Below are 22,041 nucleotides of genomic sequence, written 5' to 3'. Positions count from 1 at the left end.
GTGGTCTTACTGAACAAAGCGCCCCTAAGTTTTGCGCACTTTTTAGCCACTACGCAATTTAAATTTTGAAAACTCCTCAGCCCAATGACCTTGTTGACCGCTTTAATTACTAATGCTCTTCAACTTTACATATCGTAGCTCCCCTTAAAAACAGAATTAAAGTGAAGTGTGAATTGCAACCTTGGATAAACAAAAGTACTTGTAGCTGTAAAAGAGAGAGCAGGAAGGCTGAGCGCAGGTGGAAGAAAACCAGTCTTCAGGCTCACTATGTGGCTATGGAGGAACTTCTACTTCCTTACAACATAACAGAGAAAGACACAAAAACGTGCCATTTCTCAAATCTTATCAGAGAATCAGTTTGATCCCAGGTTTTTATTCAAGACTATTGATCAATTGGTAAATGTAGACCTGCCATATATATATATATGTATGTATGTATGTATGTATGTATGTATGTGTATATATATATATATATATATATATACACACACACATACATACATATGTTTATATCTCAGTGGAGTACAACAATGAAAATTCTGTTTTGGTTGGACTCTCATTTAACGGAAAATCTCTAATGAGTGATATGTAAACGCATCTCTAAAACTGAGTTAAACAGAAAGTAGCAGAAGTCACTCCCAGTCTAATCATAGGTCCTACTGCTTTTTGTTCATAAATGCTAATTATCTGGTTAATTCACGCTGACCTTTTTTTGTTATTGAGTGTTCAGATCAACAAAACATGTTAGCTACAGCTGTAATAAGGGTATTTTTTAAAGTTTTGTCAAACCAGTAAAGCCGGTCTGACCGAGTACCCAAGGCATGATTTCACCCTGCAAGTTAGTTCAGGCTGTACATGACACTAAGGAAAGAGACAAAAACAGCAAAGACAGTCAAATGACTACCATGTTCTAATGAACCAACTAAAATGGAAACTGAATAAGTAGAGCACGGAGGAAAAACATTATATGGCTGTGTACACTGAAACAGATAAGGACATGTGTACTGAATGCCCTTTTGTTGAAACCAGGCAGCTACAGACTATCTGCACTCACCACTGAAAGTCACACATGGGAGTTGAGCCATATTAAAGAAATGGAGGTAGATAAAGAGGGAATGTGAAGTAGAGAAAGTGGACAAATATAAATGAACTACAGTACCAGTCAAAAGTTTGAACACACTTTCTCATTCAAGGGAATGGGAAGGTTTGTCCAAACTTTTGACTGGTACCGTATAACACAAACAGAACAGCTGCTTTTTCATAAGCTGATACTTGTATTGTACATTTTCAATCACAACAGGAAGTTTCGATGCAGGAGCCTCTTGAGATGAGTCACAGTGACTTTTCGTCAGTAATAGTGCACTTGGAGTATCATCATGGGCAGGAATACACTATATCTACGACCTAGATTGTGCAAAAATGTTAAACAAATGAGTTTAGATGTCAAGAATACATCTCGTGAATGTTTTAAAACACACAATCTGAGTGACCTCAAGCAATGCAGCTATGGTGTTGTGTACAAAGTGTCTGCCAATCCCATCTCCTACACAGCTAAACTTCATCCTCCTCAATATGCCTCACTTTGTGACTAAAGCATGACTGAGCTATAAGGGCTTGTACTACCTTCCATAACCAGTAAGTCAATGCCAGGCAGGAGGTCAGTAGTATTTGACTTTCTCTCTGTGAAAGAAAGATAAAGTCACAATTACTTTAATGTGCCCCATGGTATTTTTTTTTAGATTGTTTACTTAGGCTGCAAGACTGTCTGCCCACACATCTTTTCTTTAGCCACTTGCAAACTCAGTCACGCCAAGTTTATTCGGAACATATGCTCATTGCATGTGAATGTGTGTGAGGTGGAGGAGCAAAGTAAAGAAAAGGGGAAGTATTGAAAGGAAAAGATGTGACCACATATGCAAACTCACCCAGTACAATTAGTTCAGTGTAGTCTTCACCGTTTCCTGAAAGGTCTTGGGAAGAGATCACAGAACAGACGTAGACACCGCTGTCGCCCCATGCTGTCTGCGCGATGTTCAGGTCTGCATCTGTGAGAAACAACAGATTCTCAGTTTTGTATAGCCTAACTGATGGCAATTTTAAAGTAGTTAAACTATTATCATTACTTACTTGTATTACAATTTTAAGTAGTGGGATTTTATAATAATCTTTGTTAAAGTACTTTGACATCTCAAAAAAGAAAGAAAACTGTTGCAAGTGTGTATATTCTTCAAAAGAATAACCTATTATTAAGTGTCACAAAGAATAAGGTGATCCTATAATTTATATTATTTCATAGGCTTGTGCATCTTTAAAAAATATATATCATTATTTTATAAAGTTAAATATTTAAGCTTGGAACCATGATATTTTCACAAAACTAATTAATCAAGTCAAATAAACAACTACATATTTTTGGTTAAATGATGTCCATAATTCTGTCAACCAACTAAAGACAATGGTAAGTATTTATAATAAGTAATAATTGTTTCCAGGCAACATTTCAGCACTGAAAACAGGCGGTGTAAAATATGAAAGGCAAAAGTGAATGGCTTTTCCTCTTTGAAGTGTATTCCCGTGTGGGAGGGACAGTGATGGAGAAAACTGGGGGAGGGGGCAGAATTAAGAGCTCGTTTTCTAGAAGCACCACATGTGTGGGAGTGAACTGAGCCCTGGCTGGATGTTGCAGAGTTGACAGGCCACTCTCTATACAGATAAGTAAATTAAATTAAGCTTATGACTACTTTTTTTCAGACTTGATTTGACTTAACTATACATAAACCTATACTTATTTAAATCTGATTTATGTATCAATGTGTTGATAACTTTTTTTAATATCATATTAATATATTATTTCCTTCTTATTTTTGTGTTGTTCCTGATTTTATCTTGCTTCTGCTCTGAAAAGACTTCACAGATTGGCCATTGAAAAGTGCTAAACACATGATGATTTTCACAATGGGATTAAAGTAGCACAACACTTGAGCAAAGAAAAACCAAAGAAATGCCAACTGTACAGTGTTTTTCCCCGTTATTGGTGGCACTAAAAAAATATACCGGAAACACAACTATTGTTTTAAAAGCTGATATCAGTCTACATCCATAGTACAGTTGTGTGTCAGCACATTTCTGTCCTGTAAGTAAATTCTTTTCTCATTTGTCCTCCTTCCAGGTTGGTAAGAAGCAAGGGTCCATTACAGAACAGCAACCTTGCAGCAGTGTTTGGCTTGTGGGAATTTCCGCAGCGTGGGCCTCAAAAATCCACTGGTTCAGGATGGTCTCTAATCACCCGAACGGTCTGATTCACATAACAGTTGAGCTCATAGGGCTTAGTTTGTACAATCCCTTTTTGTAATGGGCAATCATTCACTGAGTGGGGGTTATGGGGTCATCAGGTGTGCGTCTTCTTTCCTTGGTGTTTCATTGATAGGCCCAAACAGCAACAGAACTTAAAGAGGATCATTCATGTCTGGGTGTCTTCTATCAATGATTCAGTCCTGTTTATGCGGACTGTAAATCATAACCAGCAGCAACAGAACATGTCCAACCTAACATCAACCATTCCTGTCTCACATGGACATATTTATGCTGATTCAAATTGAAACGCAGAACTACACAAAAGATAAAGTGGGAACAAATTATAAAAACTCTGAAGTAATAAGATATTATTATTTACGCTGATCTCAAATTAACTATGAGGGGGAAAACCTCATCACTGACAGAGAAGAAACCCTAACCAACGCTGACTTAATTTGAGCTAAGAATTTTGTTTGGAATAAACTCACTCGGGACCTTTGTTCAAAAATCAGTGTAAAATACTGACATAAGCTTTTGAACTTTTTTCCCCATAATCAAGTTGAAATTCAAATTCAAATTATTTGTGTGAATGTAAAACACAAAACTGTAAAACTGATTCCTGGAAATTAAAGAAATGTCTGTTAAAAAGTGTAAAATACAAGACAAACTGAGATTCTTAAATTGTTGATTCCTTTTACTAACTGATGCTAATATATACTGCTGGAGAAAACTATAAGTTTTTTTTAGACAACAATGACATATTTTGTAGTGGTGTAACAGAACGTAGTTAGTGTTTTCAGGGAAGGTGAACTGCAGATTAATTGCAAAATTATTGTCTCATTGGAGACAAAGTAAACAAACTGCTGTGGCTACAAGTCGTGGACAAACAGCGTGTTGCTAACAGGGATTTTGAAGAGCAATGACCAAACCAGCATCTAACAGATCTGAAGTGACATCTGCACGTATGTTTACACGCTGTTTAATGTGCTGCAGCTGAGAAGCTAATGAGCTATCTAGCTGCTAACTGATGTTAGCGGTGCACTTTTTCCCAGTGAATGTTTGTTTGGTGGCATCTTCAACAAGCTAAGCTGCAGGACAAGGTGTGTGTTCGTGTTTGTAAGTTATCATCAAGTTTTGATGATGTGGACACAGGCTGTTGTTTCATTCACTACCGTGTTTAAAGGAAGAAGGTATCATGCCTCATATTGCACGTTAATTTAACAATTGAGTATCTAATATTTTATATATGTTAAGATTGTATTTAAATATTGGACATCTTGAATGATGCTTTCATTTAAGACTATGGGCAAAAAGTTTCTTGCTTAGTGTTTTGCAGAATAAATGGTAAGCAAAGTTTGTTTTTTTTTCTGCTGATCTGAAAAATGATCTGATCTGTGACTCAAAACCATGATACAATCTGAGTCATGAGTTTTGTGATCTGTCGCACTCCTTGTATTTTGACTATTTTCAACTGTACTCGCCTAGCCAAGAATCAACTTACTGTCTTGGATGCTGATCTTGCGACCCTGGTACTCCGTGCCAAGGGTGACAGCATTGCCTTGCTTGGAGGCCACTATGCGCACCGTCCTCTGGCTGTCGGCACACTCGATGTTGGGGTCGTAGTTGGGGTTGTTCTGAGACAGGATGTTCTCTGCACTGCTGGGATTCAACGCAGCCTGGATCGGGTCCCGGCAATACGACTTGTACTTCCACGTGACAACAGGAGGTTGAATGGCTGTTGTCTGGTAGTTACAGGTGAGGGTGACGGGCTGGAAGAGGATGACGATGTACCTCTTGGTAGGGCATGTAACCGATATAGCCGTGGTGGGCTCTGAGGAAAAGAAATTAAAAAACTCAATTAAATGGCTCCACATTTGATTAAATGAAAATAATATCACTGTGAAAGCACATACATATATGATAGCTTTATAGCTTTTATTTTTCAGTACCCTGGTGTTAAATATGTTGTTTATAGGTTTTATTAACTACAAGAGTAGTGGATAACGAGGACAATTATGATTAAAATATATATTTTTTACATTTATATTCTTTTTTTTTCATTATTTAATATCAGCTAAAGGTTTCTAATTAGGTTTTTATTAGTCTAACCTTAGGGCGTGGTTTCTGACAAACTATATTTCTCCACTGCTAGTATCACTGAGAGTAGGTGTGATGAGTCATCTCAGACAGGTGCTTTCGAGTGTTTTCAGCCGGACCATTACGGCCAAGTAAATGATGATAGCTATGCATACTTGAGGTACTCTGAGAACAGAGGGACAATCTACATCAGGGTTTTACAATACAGGCGATACTTGTGGCTTTGATCACAAGTATAGCCATGGTGACTTTATCTGCTCTGACTTAACTGACTTTCCTCTCATCCAGCAACTTTTCCTGTATTGTTAATCTTAAACGTAAATGCCCTTAAAAAACCATACAACACAGCCACACAAAATATGGCATAAATTTTTAAAATTTTATGGCTGAATTTTTACATTTTAAATTTAAAAAAAGTTAAATGGCTCTACATTTGATAAAATGAAAATAGCATCACCTTGAAAACATAAATATATGATTTTGTTGATAGCTTTTATTTTTCAGTATCCTGGCATCAAATATTTTGTTTACAGGTTTTAATAACTACATGTTCTGCCATAAAAAAGCGTATCAATGTGAAAGAACACAGTATTATAATGAGTGGGATTATAAAGGACCCTTCTGGTGTGAGAAAATAACTATCAGCATGAAAAACTGATTTTCTTGTTACAACAAGCTGTTTTACGCTTCAAATATCTCTTATGAATCTTTTGCAGCTCCAATTCATTAAATTATGACAGCTATGCTTACTGAAGATGCTCTAAGACCATTAACCAGACATCTATCGATGCTCACTTGTAGGACAAGGACCAGTTTTTTTTTTTCTTGTAACTGTTTTAAAGATGTACAGATTTCACCTTCTCATTTTGGAGGCTGTAGTTTGCGGTGTTCTCATCTAATATTTTGTTTACCTCATTTATATCAGAAAGTACATTTGATCCTGCTCTGATTCACATTTCCTCTCATCTACCTCCTATTACCATGATATTAATGTGAAGCCAAAACCGCACACTTAGAAATGTGTAATGAGTAATATTTCAATAGAACCTTCACAGAACAGCAGCCTTGTTTCTTGGTATTGTGCTCGTGGGAACTTCCGCAGTGTGGGTATCAACCCTCCCTTAGCTGATGGTCTCTAATCTCTGAACAAGCTAATTGTAACACATTACGAAATGTTTGTGGTGAGCAAAATTTCCAGACGGCACATTCAGCAATCATTTCCTTAATGACAAAAGAATGTTTGTTTGTTTTCTTGTTATTTGGTTTTTGTTTCACATATTTGTGCCTGACTGAAATGACTGAAACATACTGTTACATTTCATTTTTATACATATTTCTTGTACATCATACAATCGCCCATTCTGTTTGTGGGTTGTTTTTTGTAGGCATTCTGGTGTGGCTAAATTTTCTTCCATGTAAATACTTATAGGTTTATTGATATCCCAAAACAACCAGTTTTGAAAACAAGTATCAACCGGAAGAAATTACTATTGTTTTGTCACAACAGGTTTGTTATTTGCTTTAAAAATCTAACAAGATAGAGTTAAATTAAATTCAACTTACTCACTGAATAATAACCTGTCTGAATTAAGAAAAATACCCCGCAAAACAGCATTTTATATGGGAAATTGTGTCAAAATCTAGAAGGCGTTGAGCAATAACAGTAGAGAAGAGAACCATCATGTACGGACTTTCACGGAAGAGGGCCCACCCAGTTGGCTCCAAAGAAAAAAAAATAGGCCAACTTACCTGTTCCCATTAAAGCGGCGATTATTAATATCCAAAACATGTTTAATCCTTTTTCCTCGGGATCTCAGTCGACTTATGTATTGTTAATTCATCAAATACACAAAGAAAAACTTCAGGATATGCATAATATTGAGCAATTCTGTACTTTTCCTCAGCCAGGTAGAGTCAACTCCATTTTGTGTCTTCGTATGTTGCAGACAAGGGGAGTACCTGAACGCCCAACGTCAACAGCGCAGCCAACAGGTGAGTGTCCAGGGTTGCGAAACATGGGGGTGGGGAATTTTCTTTAAGGTTGTTTTGTTGTTGACACTGAAGTTCGTTTGACTGCAAGGACCTGCTGGTGAAAGCAGAGCAACGTTTTGAAACAAGAAACCGTTTCTTTATAAAGATAATTTCGTTGGCAAAGGTAGAATTTTTATCAAGAAATAACCAAATGCCACTTTCTCGCTAGTTGGTACGGTCCAGATGACACCATCAGTACTATTGTTAATGTTCAACCCGTCTGTGGGAAAACAAGTGTGTGCGTGGGAGTGCATGATAAGTGTGTGTTTGTGCTGCAGGAATTAAATTTAGCAGCTTACCACTGACTATTGCACAGTAATATTCAAATTCGCTTTATAGGCGTGAATGTCACAACAATGATTTTGCCAGAGCATCAAGAGTCAATGAAACAAAATAGCATTAACATAATATTAAGATTGACATATATTCATTATATATGGTATATTTATGTATCTATGTATGTAATGTAATACCTCACTTTATTATTCACAGTGGGGGGAAGTAACAAAGTACATTTGCTATAGTACTTAAGGACATGAGTATTTCCATTTTGTGCTACTTTATTCTTATATAGGTCAGCTGATATTATCAGCTGATATTGGCCTATCACAAATATATCGGTATCAACATATATGTTGTCCAATATGGACAGATACTTTTTTAAACATTTAAAAGTTAGGCAGCATTTCATGCATATTTGATCCTTTTTCTCAGTTCAAGTTTAATATATACATACATATTTTTGTTGTTGTGTTTTTTATTCATATTGTTTATTATTATTAAATTCCCATTGAATGTAACTGTTTCAGTGCACTGATGTTGTTTTATACAATAAAATGTATAATTAAACTGTAAAATATCATGCCTCCACTACATATCTTTGTCACAAGGATTTGATAACCACATTTGAAGGATCATTGCAAAAAAATGTGCATTTATGTATGTATTCTGTATATACTTCACTTTACTTCACTACTACTTTACTTCGCTGAAAACATTATGGCCTGCACAATATCTGTGCTGTGAATAATGACAGTACCATGATGCTGTATAAAACTTTTTTAATCAGAGTAATAGAAAGCCAATTAGTCAAGCACGGCATTAGTTGATTGGACATATAGTCAAAACAAGCAGTTTTCCTGACATTTTATAGACCAAACGATTAAATGATTGACCAAGAAAATAATTGGCAGATGAATTATTAATCAAAATAAGACAGTTGCATTCCTATCACAAGTCTAAACAGCAGATGTCCCAAAGAGTAAAAAAGTACCCTCTACAGCTATTTTACATATGGCATCTAAAGCTATTTGCAGAAACAAATTGACTACAAAAAGACAGCAAGTAGAGTAAAAAAAAAAGAAGAATTATGAGAAAAGGAAAGAAGAAGTGAAGTTACAGAATATGATCAAAGTATTGAAAGACAATATGAATTAAAACATGCATACTAAAATGCAAAAGAATGATTGAATACTTCATCACAGTACTGTCTTCTTCTTGATCATGCAGTGTTCCTCACTGTTGACCAGTTTCAGTCCTATTAAAAAAAAAAAAAAGGAAAAAAAAACCTGACTCACTGAGTTTCAAGTGAGTTTATTTAGTTAAAAATATTCACAGTCCTCATAGTGTGCCTGATAATTTCTGGATTTAACATAATTGTTTGAACTAATATTTCACAGCAACTCATGTTTGAGGGAGAATTTAGATAAATTCTGTTATATACAGAAATTATATGACAAATGCATTCATCGTGAAACTGAATATATCAAAACAGATTGAACCTACCTGTTTCTCCAGCAGCACTAAAGATAAAGAAAAACAAATTGAGAAATGTGATCTACAATATCAAAATCATACATGGAATTGTTATATTCAAAACTAAACTAAAACCAAATACGTAAGGTCTCAAACATATCATTTTCATGATCATACTGAGTCACACTTACACTGTAGGTCAACGTTGCCACCATTGTAAAAGCAGAACTGCGAAATGAAACACATCGGAAAAATCTGCTGGCTGTTTAACCACATGAAGCACGGTTTAACGAGTTTACATCAATGTCAGCATAAAATTGCATGTTTGTATAAAATACATACCACAGCCAACAATCAGTACAGTAAGTGTGGGGTTCGAGGTCTGCTGCTTCTGTTCTACAAAAGAGGCAAGAATTTAAAATAGCATCAGAAGCTTCACCAAACTTTTCAGATTTAATGCACTTGTCATTTTTGTTTATAATAGCACTTTGAAAATTGAATTTATATTGTAAGACAGCATAGTCTTGACACTTACTGCTTTCAATAGGGCTGCTCTCCATGATGGAACAGGCTATTTAAAAGAGACAAAAGGTTGCAGTTATATAAACAGTAGTAGTCTGTTGCACATGTAGAGGAAATTAACAGGAAATGTTACACATAGTTAAGAGATGATGCAATTCAATGCATTGTTTTTTTTTAGATATACTGTAGATACTAATATGGGGATTATAAGTATAATGTACACGATAAGGCTGCAAACCATATTTCAAATATGTTTGAGGAATACACACAGTAGGCATCGATTAGGTGTTTTTCAAGTCAAAAGATGATGAAACATCTGTAAGTCTAAGACATCCAAACTACAGACGTAACCGGGGTTTCCAGGAGCAGCATTTTGGCGGGAGGTGGGCTACTACCAAACCTCTGCTGACATCAAAAAATGAAAGTAAAACATATAATTTTACAGGAAAAGAGAAGTACCATTTCACAGAAAAAATGGCATATATTCTATGATTGTGATATTTTTTAGGCCATCATATACAAATTAAACTGATGAGACAGATATTTCTTGGGGAAAACCCTGATAACTGCTTGTTCAACACCATTTTAATAACTCTGTGTTTGAAAAAAGGAAATAACAATTCAGAGCTTATTCTTGAAAAACAGAGCAGAGATATATATATAGTGTAATAAGATGTATATATATTTATGTGATACATACGGACTGCGGGAGTGTTTTTGATCTGTGCACCATCACTATCTTCCACCTCCAATTTTCCAACATCCCCCGAGCAGATGATGGTGATGTTGGATTCGACAGAGCAGACATCACACATCTTAGAAGAAGGAGCAGAGATTCCAGAGCACCCTGGAAATGGCTGTTTGTTTCTATGGTACAGACGAGTGTCATCACTTTCAAATATGTTCACCAATTTGGGACATCTGTCCTTGTCCATGCAGGAAAAACACTTAAGTGCTGTCAAAAAACAGAGAAAAAAAGCATTGATGAATTAGAGATATAAACAGACGAGTAGCTCCCAGGTGTAAATGTGTGTACATTTAAATTTCACAGAAAAGATGCTTAAAGAATTCTTGCTATGATGTTATTTGAAATAACAAAATCACTCCAGTTTGATTCAGTCAGTGGGTTTACAAAATGAATGATAATAAAAGTGATAATATAACTAAAATATCAAGTGGTTTTAAAAAATATATACTGCGCTTCATAGGTCAAACATTGTTCACAGCACATTATGAGAAGTAATTTAAGCCCCCATTCAAGACAGTAAAACCTAAATAAATGAATTGTTGTGTGTCACACTACATACCAGCTTTGCCCTTACAGAAAGGAATATTCATGAATGTCATCAGACATAGAAGGTAACCTGAAAATAGAAAAATATAGAAACTTTTGGATTAAACTCCAAGATTATATTAACTACTGCATGTACATAGCTTTGGGAATAATATGACAATCATTTATTAATTAAATAATATTGCACAGATATATATATCATACCCTGTTATTTATAATCAAAATTAGTAAATGTGAAATGCACAATAAATGCACATTTTAAAATTAAATTGAAATTTTATTACATTTCCATTTCTTCGCAGCAGCTCTTTTTCTGCGATAGTTCCTGTTTCTCCCCTGTCCAGGAACAAGTGGTGGGCCTTTTGGTTTTGCTGGGTTTCCCTCGGTGTCCACCTCGTTACACATGGTGTAGCTCTCGTCTATTCCCACCACCGCCTCGGCCTCTGTAATGGCTGTTGTTCCAGGTAAAGCGCTGACAGCTTCCTCTTCTTGGCTGCTCTCTGACAGTGTGGCTTGTGGTGTAAAGTCGTTCATTTGAGCCGGAGTGGACAGTTTTAAGAAGCCCTCTTCAGCAGCTGCAGGGTATGACTCAGGCTCTGTGAGGCCCATCCTGGACAGGACCTCTAAGGGCCCAAACTCTGATGGGTGTGGCCTAATCTTTCCAACCATCTCAGTGCTCTCATAGATATCCTGTAGTTCGCTTGTTGGAATCGGTATTACAGAGCTGCCTTTACCCCCCACAGGCAAAGCATTTTTATCACTGAACTTGTGCCTCATGTTGGAAGAGAGACCAGCATCACTGTTCCATGAAAAAAGGCACATTTAATTTCAAGAATCTTTTCAGTATAAAATTATAAATAATAAAAGCAAGGGAGATGCTGATACTATGTAAATTAAAACTAATAGATAATAGAAATGGATTTAAACAAATTATGATATTTGAGCCACATTTATGGAAATAGGCACAGCCTCCACTGCTTGAGCATCGCATTACATGATATTTAGAATAAAAGAGAAACATACCCGCTTTCCTGGGTGTGTAGGGCACAGCCACCTTCAAGTGTAAAACAATACAATAAAACTATTAATAACGGCTATAATTTACAAAATATGAATATTTTTTCATCTTTAGCACGGATTATATCAAATTACCAGAAAAAATACTTGTCAGACACGTGGTTTAAACTTTTTAAAATAATCTCAACAGCTGATAAAAAAGTTTACACTCTAATTTTGACCCTAAAAATCCAGTTCAAATTTAAACACATCAGTAAGTAAGTAAAATTTATTTATATAGCACTTTTCAGAGAACATTACTCACAAAGTGCTTTACATGAGCATGATGCCACAAAGAAATAAAAGTACACAGTAAAACACATAGAAAAAGTGAAAATAAAAATACACAATAAAAACACAGAAACATAAAATGTCGACTTCTTACAGGTTACTCAAAGTAGTAAAGTAATAGACATATATACAGTAGTCAGATAATAATGCGTAACAGCAATGCTAAAAGTTCCTGTTTTTGTGATAATGGTAAAACATACAGCAACACGTGCTGCTCATGCTGAAGATGTTATTGTTAGTTTGCTACTGACATGATTTCAGGTGCAAAAATATGAAGAAAATTATCTATTTTGTCATTGAAGTTAATAACACTCCGGATTCATTCAAAGGCTCAAGTGCACAAATCGAAATCCTGTTAGAGCCGGTTTGCAAACTAGAATGAATGACATGTGAAGCATTGCAAACCGAAAGATAAGCACAGTAAATAGCCTTCTACTTCTAAAGCTATCAAAAGATAGAAATTTAAATAAACAAACTTACTTTCTGGCTGAGGTTTGGTAAAATTGTCCGTCGGGTGGGTCATTGTTGTTGAAATGAGCAGCAGTTGAGCAGTTAAGTTGTTTTCTGTCTTCAAGCAAATGATTCATCCAGGAAATGAGTGCAGTTATGACAGTCCCCATTTGCAAACTACAAGACCTCCATCTGGTGGAGGAAACGTTCTTGAAAACTCCACTCAACAGTGTGTTTTATGTTATATGTGTTCGTCTTGAATGAAATACAATATTGTGTAAATTTTACAAGACTGAAACTATAGTTCCACAGAAGACAGTGGGTGAAGGTCCAGTTCATACCTGCCATTAAAAAAATCCAGTATGGGTAATCACATGCAGACTGCTCTAAATACACATGTGAACTTAATGTAAACTTAAGCATTTTATTTGCACTCAAGCATTTGTTGTAGTCTGATAACATATCAAAGTCATAGTCACTTTTATTGTCTCCCTCGGGAGAAATTTGCTGCAACAAACAACATCACAATGAAGGTAACAACGGATGTAGTAGAAGCCATGTTGAACCACGTGTCATTAGATCACTCGTGTTAGTCATAATTCCACTGCAAGGTACTAGTTTGACAATCCTGGCCTACTTTTATTAATCCCTTTTATTTTCATTTGTTCTGAAGAGGTTCAGTTTTCCTCTGCGTGTGTGTGTGTGTGTATTTCACTTTTTGTGTCCAGAAGTGATTGCAGATTATCAAAGGAGGTAATATTGTGTCACTCGTGGTCAAACTCGTGGTCATTTGAGATCAGAAATAATAGAGAGAAAATGAAACTGTCAGCTCTGAGAACTGTCTGCAGCTTTTCCACTTCCTGGTGAGTAATCATTAGTTAAGTATGAGTAGCTGAAACTGTTTCAGCCTCAGTTCTTTATTTTTCCATCATAAGTTTCTATTTCTGTACCAAGGAACCTGAGTTGCTAGGCAGGGACATAAGTTTAGAAGTACTGAGGTCAAATAATAATAATAATGATAAACTAATAGATAAGAAAAATAAGAAAAACAGAGGTTAAAAAAGAAGGAAACAATCTGTTTCACGAGAACTGACTGCGGAGCAGAAACATCCACCCCCTTATGAGGAATAGGCTACAACAATGGCTCAGTTGGCTGCTTATGAGAGGGTGACATCTTCTCTATTGAGTAAGCTTGATCAATATATAATATGTTTACAGTAACTATTTTGCAAGTCACATGCTTCTGTGCCGCAGATGTTTTATTTTTTTGTTTTTTAAACATGATACTCCAATTTTGGGTATCTGCTGATATCTACTCTAATTTGATATTTAGTTTTTGTTAATTTTTCCCTAATAATGCTGCAGAGCTACATTAAAATTAGTCCCCCTCCGCTCAAAAATGTGTTTTACTTCTTGTTCCTGTAGTCGAATGCCTGAGTGTCACTGTGCAGAGTGGTGGATGTGCAGAGTTTGACGCTGGAAAACTGTTTTCACATGCATCTGCTGAAAGTGGAAAGTTTTTCTGTAAGGAGTGGGTGTACAAGCATGATTTGTGACATTACAATTAGTTTCCTGGTCCAGTAGGAAGCTTACATAAGTGTGATGTGGAAACTTGAAGCTTCCAGTGCACATACACTGAAAATGAACTTTACAGTGAAGTTGGAGACATCTTGTGTCCAGCAGTTAAATTTCTGAGATTAACAATATTTACATATTTACAGATCCTGGAATGTTTGATGAGTTAGAAGGAGTAGATGCTATTTTTAGGATTTTGACGTGGTAATAATAGGACTTTTTTCTTGAAAAACCATATCAGACACACATGAGAAGGGGTCGTTTAAATATGTTTGACAGTAGAACAGCTCTGCTTGAAATGTCTTAGTAGTTTCCTGCAATATTTTGTAAAATATGCTTTTCAACCAACAACAAAACTTTAGAGTTATGGTTTACCAGAGGATAAAATGGCAAAGAGTCTACAGGCATGTCAGTCTTGTGTTAAAGTCTGTTAGAATCGTGTTTCCTGTAGCAATGCCTCTGTGGTTGGGTTCACAGCTTGGGTTATGGTTGTGGTTAGAGGAAATGTCAGGTTCAGAGTCCTCTGGGGATCATGAATGTCTGTACAAAACTACGATTATTAACTATTCTCACTGGGTGTACATCAATTTACGCTGTGTTTCTCATTCCTGACCTCCACTCAGGCTGCGGCAGCACTAAGGTGTGCCTGCTTCGCTCAGGGCTATGGACAACATACAAGAAGGCGTGGAGCAGGTATAAAGAGAGACAACTATGTCAACTCATGTTCAGACCTGACGCAGCTCCTTTCCCTCAACAGCATAAAGGTAAGAACCTGAGAAAAATTCTGTGGAGCAACAAAGTACAACATATTTATCCACTTTTAGAAAATGTATAGGGCTAGTGTATTGTTAAAATTACTGATAAGCTTTCTACTTTTTGTTTTTGTCCTGCTGAACCAGTCAGTCCAGAGTTGTGGCACTGGATCATCTAGATTTTATTACATGAGGAGCTTTTAATTAAGTGTCTTTATTGAACAGAATATATCTGCTGATAAACCTTTCATTTATTCAGTGGTTATTACACTGTTTAACACCTTCATTTACTCATTTGAGATTATGTATTGCTTTAAGGTGACTGACTGTGCTCTTTCAAATACTATGACTATTCATTTTAATGCTATTTGCTGTTGTGACTTTGTGTTTTTTATGTGCTTGCCCTAGAAGATGCCGACTTTGTAAGGCAGACAAGGCAAAGACACATTTTTCCCCCTCTTGTGGACTTACCAGTTTGTCCACTATTTAATCTTGCTGTTATACAACACACAGCTGAAAGTCTGTTTGAAATGGGCTGCAGAATGTTTTCCTTGAGGTCAGCCTTCTGTCAAAATTCTTAAAAATCAACATGACTGTTCAGATCAGCGCCCTGGAGCTCTTATTTACACAACAAGTGCGGTTATGGTTGATTTATATGATTACTTAGGTGAGCAGCTTGCTTGAATTATCCGTTCATCTTAGTTTTCTGTAGGTTACCTCAGGATTCAGGATATCCTGGTTTAAGACGGTTGAATCACCACCCATTCTGTATCTCCGATTTGTTCAGCGGTTCAAATATTGATTCCAGTTGACTGGAACAACATGTTCTTTTTTTTCCTCTGAAGTGTAACACCAGTCTTACTCAACAGAGATCACACTTCCTCACCTGGGAATGCTTATTTCCACTTATTTCAACATACAGTATTTACTCCTCAGCTCTGATAGACTGTTAACAGGCATTTATGCTAGAATGAAAGATAAGTCACAAACACTTGACAATCCGACACAGTAGCTCTGTAGTTAAGTGGCAGTTTGGTGAAGCTCATCATGTTTGCGATAGATGTCATGATTTCATTGAGACTGTCAGAGGTTTTGATCTGGTCTGGTGATATTGTATATGTTTCTTATTGCAAACAAATCTCATTAAAAGACCATGACGCCTGATCAAAACCTATTAAAATCATAAAAATGAGCCATGTCCATGTCCATTCATCATGATGAACATGGGTACTGTAGTTTATTTTGAGTCGAGCCCACATACAGCATCCTGTTGTCGTAAATATTCAGCAGCTGATAACAGTCCCCAACAAATGAATTAATTCCTAAAAAAACTATAGTGCCTAGCTGTTTTCTGTCATTATTTAGCTATTTTTTTAATGAAACTATATATTTGTGACCTGTTTTTAAAGATTTACATGGGCTGAGTGACACTGTTTTTTCATTGGATTTGTTGAAAATGAGAAAAATTTAGAATATCACAGCATTATCTGTTAATTCTGCTCTCTGTTTGGTTGCTTGTGTGGTTGCAATTATAATAGTAACCCCTTCCTGCACTGCTCATGCAGCACAGTCAAAAGTAGTGCACAAAGTAGCAAAGAGGAAAGTCCCAAAAATAACAATGACAAATTACAAAGACCAGTCCCAAACTCGAACATTACTCAAGAGTACAATGTTCACTCAAAGACACCACAAAAAATGGTGAATCAAGACAGACTCCAGACTCTCAAACAATAAATAAACATTATGATCTTCACCAAATTGGCATTTACCGTAGGAAATATGTTTTCTGCTATTTTATCTACCCCCTGTAATTATATTGTTTGGCCTAAATTTCAACATGGTTATAAAAAAAGATTTCACCCTCACTCCACAGCCCTCACAACATTGCATAGATGGCGTACTCCACCAGCACTCTGGCAAAGGGTTGCTTTGGGAAGGTGTACAAAGAGAAGTACAATGATACCTGGGCTGCTATAAAGAAGGTCCCTCAGCATCTCATCAGTAGAAAGGACCTGCAGAGAGAGTGTGATGTCTACAAGTAAGTACTTGTGTTAATGTTTGCACTCTCAAAAAGCTATTTTTTTTAAAATACTGTAACCTAAAAACACCTAAGTTTCCACACTGCCACCTTTCCAGGAACTAAGTAAAATTGTAGTCCCCCTACCTCTCCCCTTTTTTAAAATCTGAAACATTGCAGACCATTTCAGGGAATCACTGTTTACGTATCCTTAGCAGATACTAATATCCCATCACAAAAAACACACAAAACAAACTGATGAGATATGATAATACATTCACAGTTAAATCCTGATATGTTAAGCAATTAAAGACAACATAGTTTGCTAAGTGTGCAAAGTAAGCCCAATTTACTCCAATAACAGTTATTGCTGGCCACTCACAACAAAAATATGTGCTAAGGGGGGGACCATGCTTTCACAGACTCATCTAAGGTCTGGCCCAGTACAATCTCTCATGAGGAAAATGTGATTGTAATTTATCATACCACATTGATAAAGTAGGTCCATGATTGTGGCATGCACTTTGCATTGTTGCTAGACAATACTAGTCTCTGTTTGAACAGAAGTTACTTACTCTTAACCTACAGCAATTTGAGAAAATGTACAGTATTTGATATTGGATTATACTAGGGCTGCATCTAACAATTATGTCATTATCGATTAATCCGCCGATGATTTTCTTGACTAATCGATGAATCATTTTGTCTATAAAATGTCAGAAAATAGAGAAAAATGCCTGTTGTAATTTCTTAAAGCTCAAGGCGACATCTTCAAACAGTCCAAAATTCAAAGATTATCCAAAGAAGTTTACCATCATGTCTGACACATAGAAGCATAAAATTCTCACGTTTAAGAAGCTTCAATGTCTTAATATTTGGTGTTTTTGCTTTAAAAATTACTAACACGATTATTCGATTATTAAAATAGTGGCAGATTAATTTGCTGCTGATCAACTAATCAATTAATTGACTAATCACTGCAGCTCTAGACTATACAAATAAATACTTCACTTTAGCTTAAGGGGTTTTACTTACTGGTGATATTCATTTCAGTGCTCAAAACTTTACAGAAAATTCATACACAATCTCTTCTCCACATTATATAGGATACAGACTGTTTATATTTATATTTCCACAAAAGATAGTCATTTAGTTTTAGTTTTATGCCGATTTCTGCTTTTCTTTCTCTTTCTAACTTGTTGCCACTCATCTGCAGCAAGGTGAGTCATCCCAACATAGTGAAGCTTCTGGGCAATATAAATCTCAAAGACGGGAAATGGGTCATTCCACTTGAGTTTATCTTCGGAGAGGACCTAGAAACCACCATCTTCAAGTCATCAAGGTCTAAAATACAGGTAAGGTTATCTTGACAAAGGACGAAGGCACTTGATTCATGGTGAAATTAATGATTTAAGTATTTAGAATACATAAAACCAGTAGAAGTAGTAGAACCACACACTACTTTTATGAAACCATGTAAAGGAATGAACACACTGCATAATTAAAAGTCTGATTATAGCCCCAACTTGGCCAAGATGACTCATTGTCAAGATCGTGGAGAGTCTGCATGGTTTGTGCTAAATAAAGCATTTGTATCATGACATTATCTTGTAGTATGCATTGGTTTAGGATACAAATCTTCCTACCAACCAAATCTCAGAACAGTCAAAGCCATCAAGATATCACCTCATGTTTGAATTTTATGACTGAAATCTGGACAAATCGTAATGCAATCATGCAGTTTGAGGTTAATGTGAGAAATCTAAACAATGTCCTCCTTTCTATAACTGTAGTCTTTCTGTTGTCTTTAATGTGTGCTGTCCAAAGTGCTTTAGTGTGGATACTACCTTCCTTATTAATTTCACATGTTACATCCTGTTGACTTCTGACAAGCAAGTTTAATTCAGGCGTGAAGGAAAAGGGTGTGCAAGTCATTATAAGGAAGTTGGTTTGAATATTACACAGGTGCTTTCTGATGCCAGTCCAGCTAAATTAGATCACATATTTTTGTTTGTACAGTTGACTCCATCTAATAAAGGCACTATCATCATTGGCATGTGTGAAGGGCTGCTTTTCCTCCACTCCAAAGATGTCGTCCATCAAGACCTCAAGCCTGAAAACATCATGGTGAGTGGAGGCCTTTGTAGTATGAAGGTGTTATGTTTCAAGAATAAAGTGGGAGAGCTGTGCATTCATTAGTCAAAATTCCCAAAAACATAGCATATATAATTTAGCATGGGTCAGAGGTGGAACACTTTGAATCAGATATAATTATACAGGTGTTCTGAGGGCAGATACAAACAGATGAATCATTATTTTGTATTAAGAGTTCTAAAAACAGTGTTTCATAAAGAAAACTCTCTGGGGTCAAAAGAGTTCTTTGACGAATCACTGCTGTTTAAAAATTTAAATTTTGTCAGTTCTGGGTGTTATTTCTAAATAACAAACTACTGTTTGACTGTACACTCAATCATGTCATGTCTTGTTACCTGATTACTGCAGACAAACACAATAAAATAGACTTTAGATTCATGAGATACATTTTCTATTATGGTAACTGAGAGAACTCAGTGTACTGCAACTAGAAGAAACACAAGCAAATGAAGAAAAGATCTTCACCACTTTGACATATATGCAGAAACGTACAGAAACGTGAGTAATATACAACCAACACCAATAATCCTGGAATCATGCAATCAGGATGTTAAAGCTAAAATAAGCATTTTTGACAAGAAGTCAACTTCAATTTTCTGTATTTGCACTGCATTTCTTGATATCATGTATGTGTTGTCAAAGTGGTAAAGATGTGTTGAGCTCATTCATAGTCACTTTTCCATCAAATTTCTAATCGCTGGGTAGAAGTAAAATTAGAATGGCTGGCTTAAAGGTGCAGTGTGTAGGATATAGTGGCATCTTTGGTGAGATTGCAGATTGCAACCAACTGAATACCAACCCCAACTCCCTCCCGGTCCCCTTCCATGCCTGTAGGATAACCTATGGTGGCCTGGAAACTTGTGAAAAATGTGAAAGGCCCTCCCTAGAGCCAGTGTCTGGTTTGTCCGTTCTGGGCTACTGTAGAAACATGGTGGTGCAACATGGCAGGCTTGTGGTAGAGGACCCGCTCCCCATGTAGATATAAAGGGCTCATTAAAAGGTAACAAAAACACAGTGATTCTTATTTTCAGGTGATTATACACTAATTAAAACATACTTGAATACCCTTATTTATTAATTCATACTACAAATATTATATTCCATTTCTGCCAAGTCCATTCCGCTAGATGCCACTAAAGTCTGTACACTGCACTTCTGTGAACCTACGCAGAGAAGGTTGTTAAGGGGAACTCTAGGCTGAAGTGCTCACTGAGAAGCTGACATGCATTGCACACCTTCCAAATCTCAGCAATTGCTGTCAGAAGGTGGGTCCAACACAATTGTAAACATACTGCATACAAGTATAAAAGAAACAGCCACACAAATATCTCTGAGCAAAACCTGTGCAGCCTGCAGAAGCAGTTTATGACTCAATCAATTGTTTTGTTGCTTATTATTTTGTGAGAAAATATTTCATACTATCTACATTTCCCTCTGGAAGCTGTTCATCTGAAGATTTAATGATGCTTGTCCTCCAGGTGGAACATAACACCAACAGAGCTGTAATCATCGACCTGGGATTGGCCAAGTTCTTCAAGCATGGTCTCAACTCTGCCATCGACATGGGGAACGAGGCCTATTCAGCCCCTGAGGTGCTGCAGAGGCGCAGCCAGCGGGACCAGCGCTCGGACGTGTGGGCGATGGGTAAGATCATCGCTGAGCTTTGTGCCCGTATTCGGCTGTACACCCCCAGCGTCTGTCCCGCCAAGATCAAGGAAACCCTGCAGGGTCAGCCATACTGTCACGCTGTTTGTAGGATGGTAGAGACCAACCCCTCTGTAAGGGCCTCCATGGGTGGGGTCATAAGTGACATACGGAGGGCCGGAGGTGCGGGCATCGTCACAGATAGACCTGTTAGACAAGATCACCTTCTGCCACCTTCATCCCAAATTAATGCCAGAAACCGTACTCCGTCACCAGTGAACAGAGGTTTGAACAGAGATCCATCACCAATGAACAGGGCTCCATCACCGTTTCACAGGGATCCATCACCATTAAACAGGGCCCCCTCTCCATTTAATCCATTACCTCGGAACAGGTCTCCAGAACCACTGAAATGGGAGCGCTCACCCAAACCTCAACCTGCACGCCACCTCTCTCCTTCCCCTCATAGGACAGAGGACAAGAAAGATAAGCAGGCTCTGGTCCCAACTGGTGCAGCAGGCGTCACGCAGGACTTCATGAAGATGAGGCTGTACCAAGAAGCTGCCAAGGATCTGCCCTGCAACCTGCCCACAACAGGGAGGGTGGTGGTGCGGCGCTTTGAGAAGAAAAACGGAGAGGTTGGAACATGGGAGCAGAGGGAGGTGGTGACACGTGATGGGAAGATAGTCAAGTATGATGATGTCAAGTTTAACAGCAATTAAGACTAGTCAGAGTCCGGTTACGGGTTAGCTATTTGATGTTACTCAAATAGCAATTGCATGTGCAGGTTAAATGGTTAATTCAGGGTCACCTAACTTTTGGTATCTTCGTAGGAAAGCATGTGAAAATACATTTCCGTTGAGATAAAGAGTAAACTGAGATTAAGCTACTGTAGGCAAATGTTTCTAGAGCAGATAAAATGCACATAAAATCTGTTTAAAACTAGAAAATATTGTAGTTTAATGCTGCAATAAGAATACCTCTTGAAGTGGCATTGTTCATGCTGTAACATGATATTCAGCCATGATTGATTGAGGTGCTCATTTACCTGGAGAGAAAGAAATATCAGTGGGCATGAACAACCATCTGTGAACACATAGGACTGTGAA

The 22,041-nt window shown here is 37.0% G+C and overlaps 3 protein-coding genes across 5 annotated transcripts in view; 1 reads left to right on the top strand and 2 right to left on the bottom strand.

Moving 5' to 3' along the window:
- The window catches only part of lsr (lipolysis stimulated lipoprotein receptor), a 19,799-nt gene extending 12,445 nt beyond the window's left edge, over positions 1-7,354 (bottom strand). Inside the window, exons 1-4 of one of the 2 annotated variants that reach the window (XM_042425085.1) lie at positions 7,141-7,354; positions 4,796-5,125; positions 1,926-2,045; positions 1,624-1,680 (exon numbers count right to left, since the gene is read on the bottom strand). In XM_042425085.1, coding sequence (XP_042281019.1) covers positions 1,624-1,680; positions 1,926-2,045; positions 4,796-5,125; positions 7,141-7,180 — 547 coding nt within the window. In that variant the 5' untranslated portion in view covers positions 7,181-7,354. The remainder of the gene's footprint in view (positions 1-1,623; positions 1,681-1,925; positions 2,046-4,795; positions 5,126-7,140) is intronic. The other variant, XM_042425086.1, reaches the window with a different exon arrangement.
- zmp:0000000881 (spindle assembly checkpoint kinase) lies at positions 2,683-22,041 on the top strand. 2 transcript variants are annotated; one of them, XM_042425088.1, is made up of 8 exons: positions 2,683-2,715; positions 3,170-3,293; positions 7,338-7,383; positions 14,989-15,129; positions 16,991-17,155; positions 18,351-18,489; positions 19,154-19,261; positions 20,767-22,041. In XM_042425088.1, exons 5-8 carry the CDS (start codon positions 17,010-17,012, stop codon positions 21,652-21,654), a joined length of 1,281 nt encoding a protein of 426 aa, XP_042281022.1. In that variant the 5' UTR covers positions 2,683-2,715; positions 3,170-3,293; positions 7,338-7,383; positions 14,989-15,129; positions 16,991-17,009; the 3' UTR covers positions 21,655-22,041. The 2 variants fall into 2 exon arrangements, with proteins under 2 accessions (XP_042281022.1, XP_042281023.1); XM_042425089.1 differs by lacking the exons at positions 2,683-2,715; positions 3,170-3,293; positions 7,338-7,383 and adding an exon at positions 11,391-11,457.
- Positions 8,533-11,770, bottom strand: LOC121905399. Its single transcript, XM_042423616.1, has 8 exons — positions 11,278-11,770; positions 11,007-11,063; positions 10,400-10,654; positions 9,713-9,748; positions 9,520-9,573; positions 9,369-9,405; positions 9,208-9,224; positions 8,533-8,959 (listed from the first exon to the last, which is right to left on the bottom strand). The coding sequence occupies exons 1-6, from the start codon at positions 11,768-11,770 to the stop codon at positions 9,377-9,379; spliced, it is 924 nt and encodes a 307-aa protein (XP_042279550.1). The 3' UTR covers positions 8,533-8,959; positions 9,208-9,224; positions 9,369-9,376.

Source organism: Thunnus maccoyii, chromosome 10 (assembly GCF_910596095.1).
Source record: "Thunnus maccoyii chromosome 10, fThuMac1.1, whole genome shotgun sequence".
Classification (NCBI taxonomy): domain Eukaryota; kingdom Metazoa; phylum Chordata; class Actinopteri; order Scombriformes; family Scombridae; genus Thunnus; species Thunnus maccoyii.
Note: the sequence above shows the minus strand (reverse complement) of the source record. Positions and strands in the feature narration are given on the sequence as shown.

Bases quoted from the DNA above. Each gene is read 5' to 3' on its own strand.
- LOC121905399 (XM_042423616.1), bottom strand. From the start codon at position 11,770: ATGAGGCACAAGTTCAGTGATAAAAATGCTTTGCCTGTGGGGGGTAAA. The intron at 11,064-11,277 runs GTAATAAAATTT...TTCTATTTTCAG, and splicing joins TGCTGCGAAGAAATGGAAAT to GTTACCTTCTATGTCTGATG. The intron at 10,655-11,006 runs GTATGTAGTGTG...GTTTTTTGACAG, and splicing joins TTTCTGTAAGGGCAAAGCTG to CACTTAAGTGTTTTTCCTGC.
- zmp:0000000881 (XM_042425088.1), top strand. From the start codon at position 17,010: ATGGCGTACTCCACCAGCACTCTGGCAAAGGGTTGCTTTGGGAAGGTG. The intron at 17,156-18,350 runs GTAAGTACTTGT...ACTCATCTGCAG, and splicing joins AGAGAGTGTGATGTCTACAA to CAAGGTGAGTCATCCCAACA. The intron at 18,490-19,153 runs GTAAGGTTATCT...TTGTTTGTACAG, and splicing joins CATCAAGGTCTAAAATACAG to TTGACTCCATCTAATAAAGG.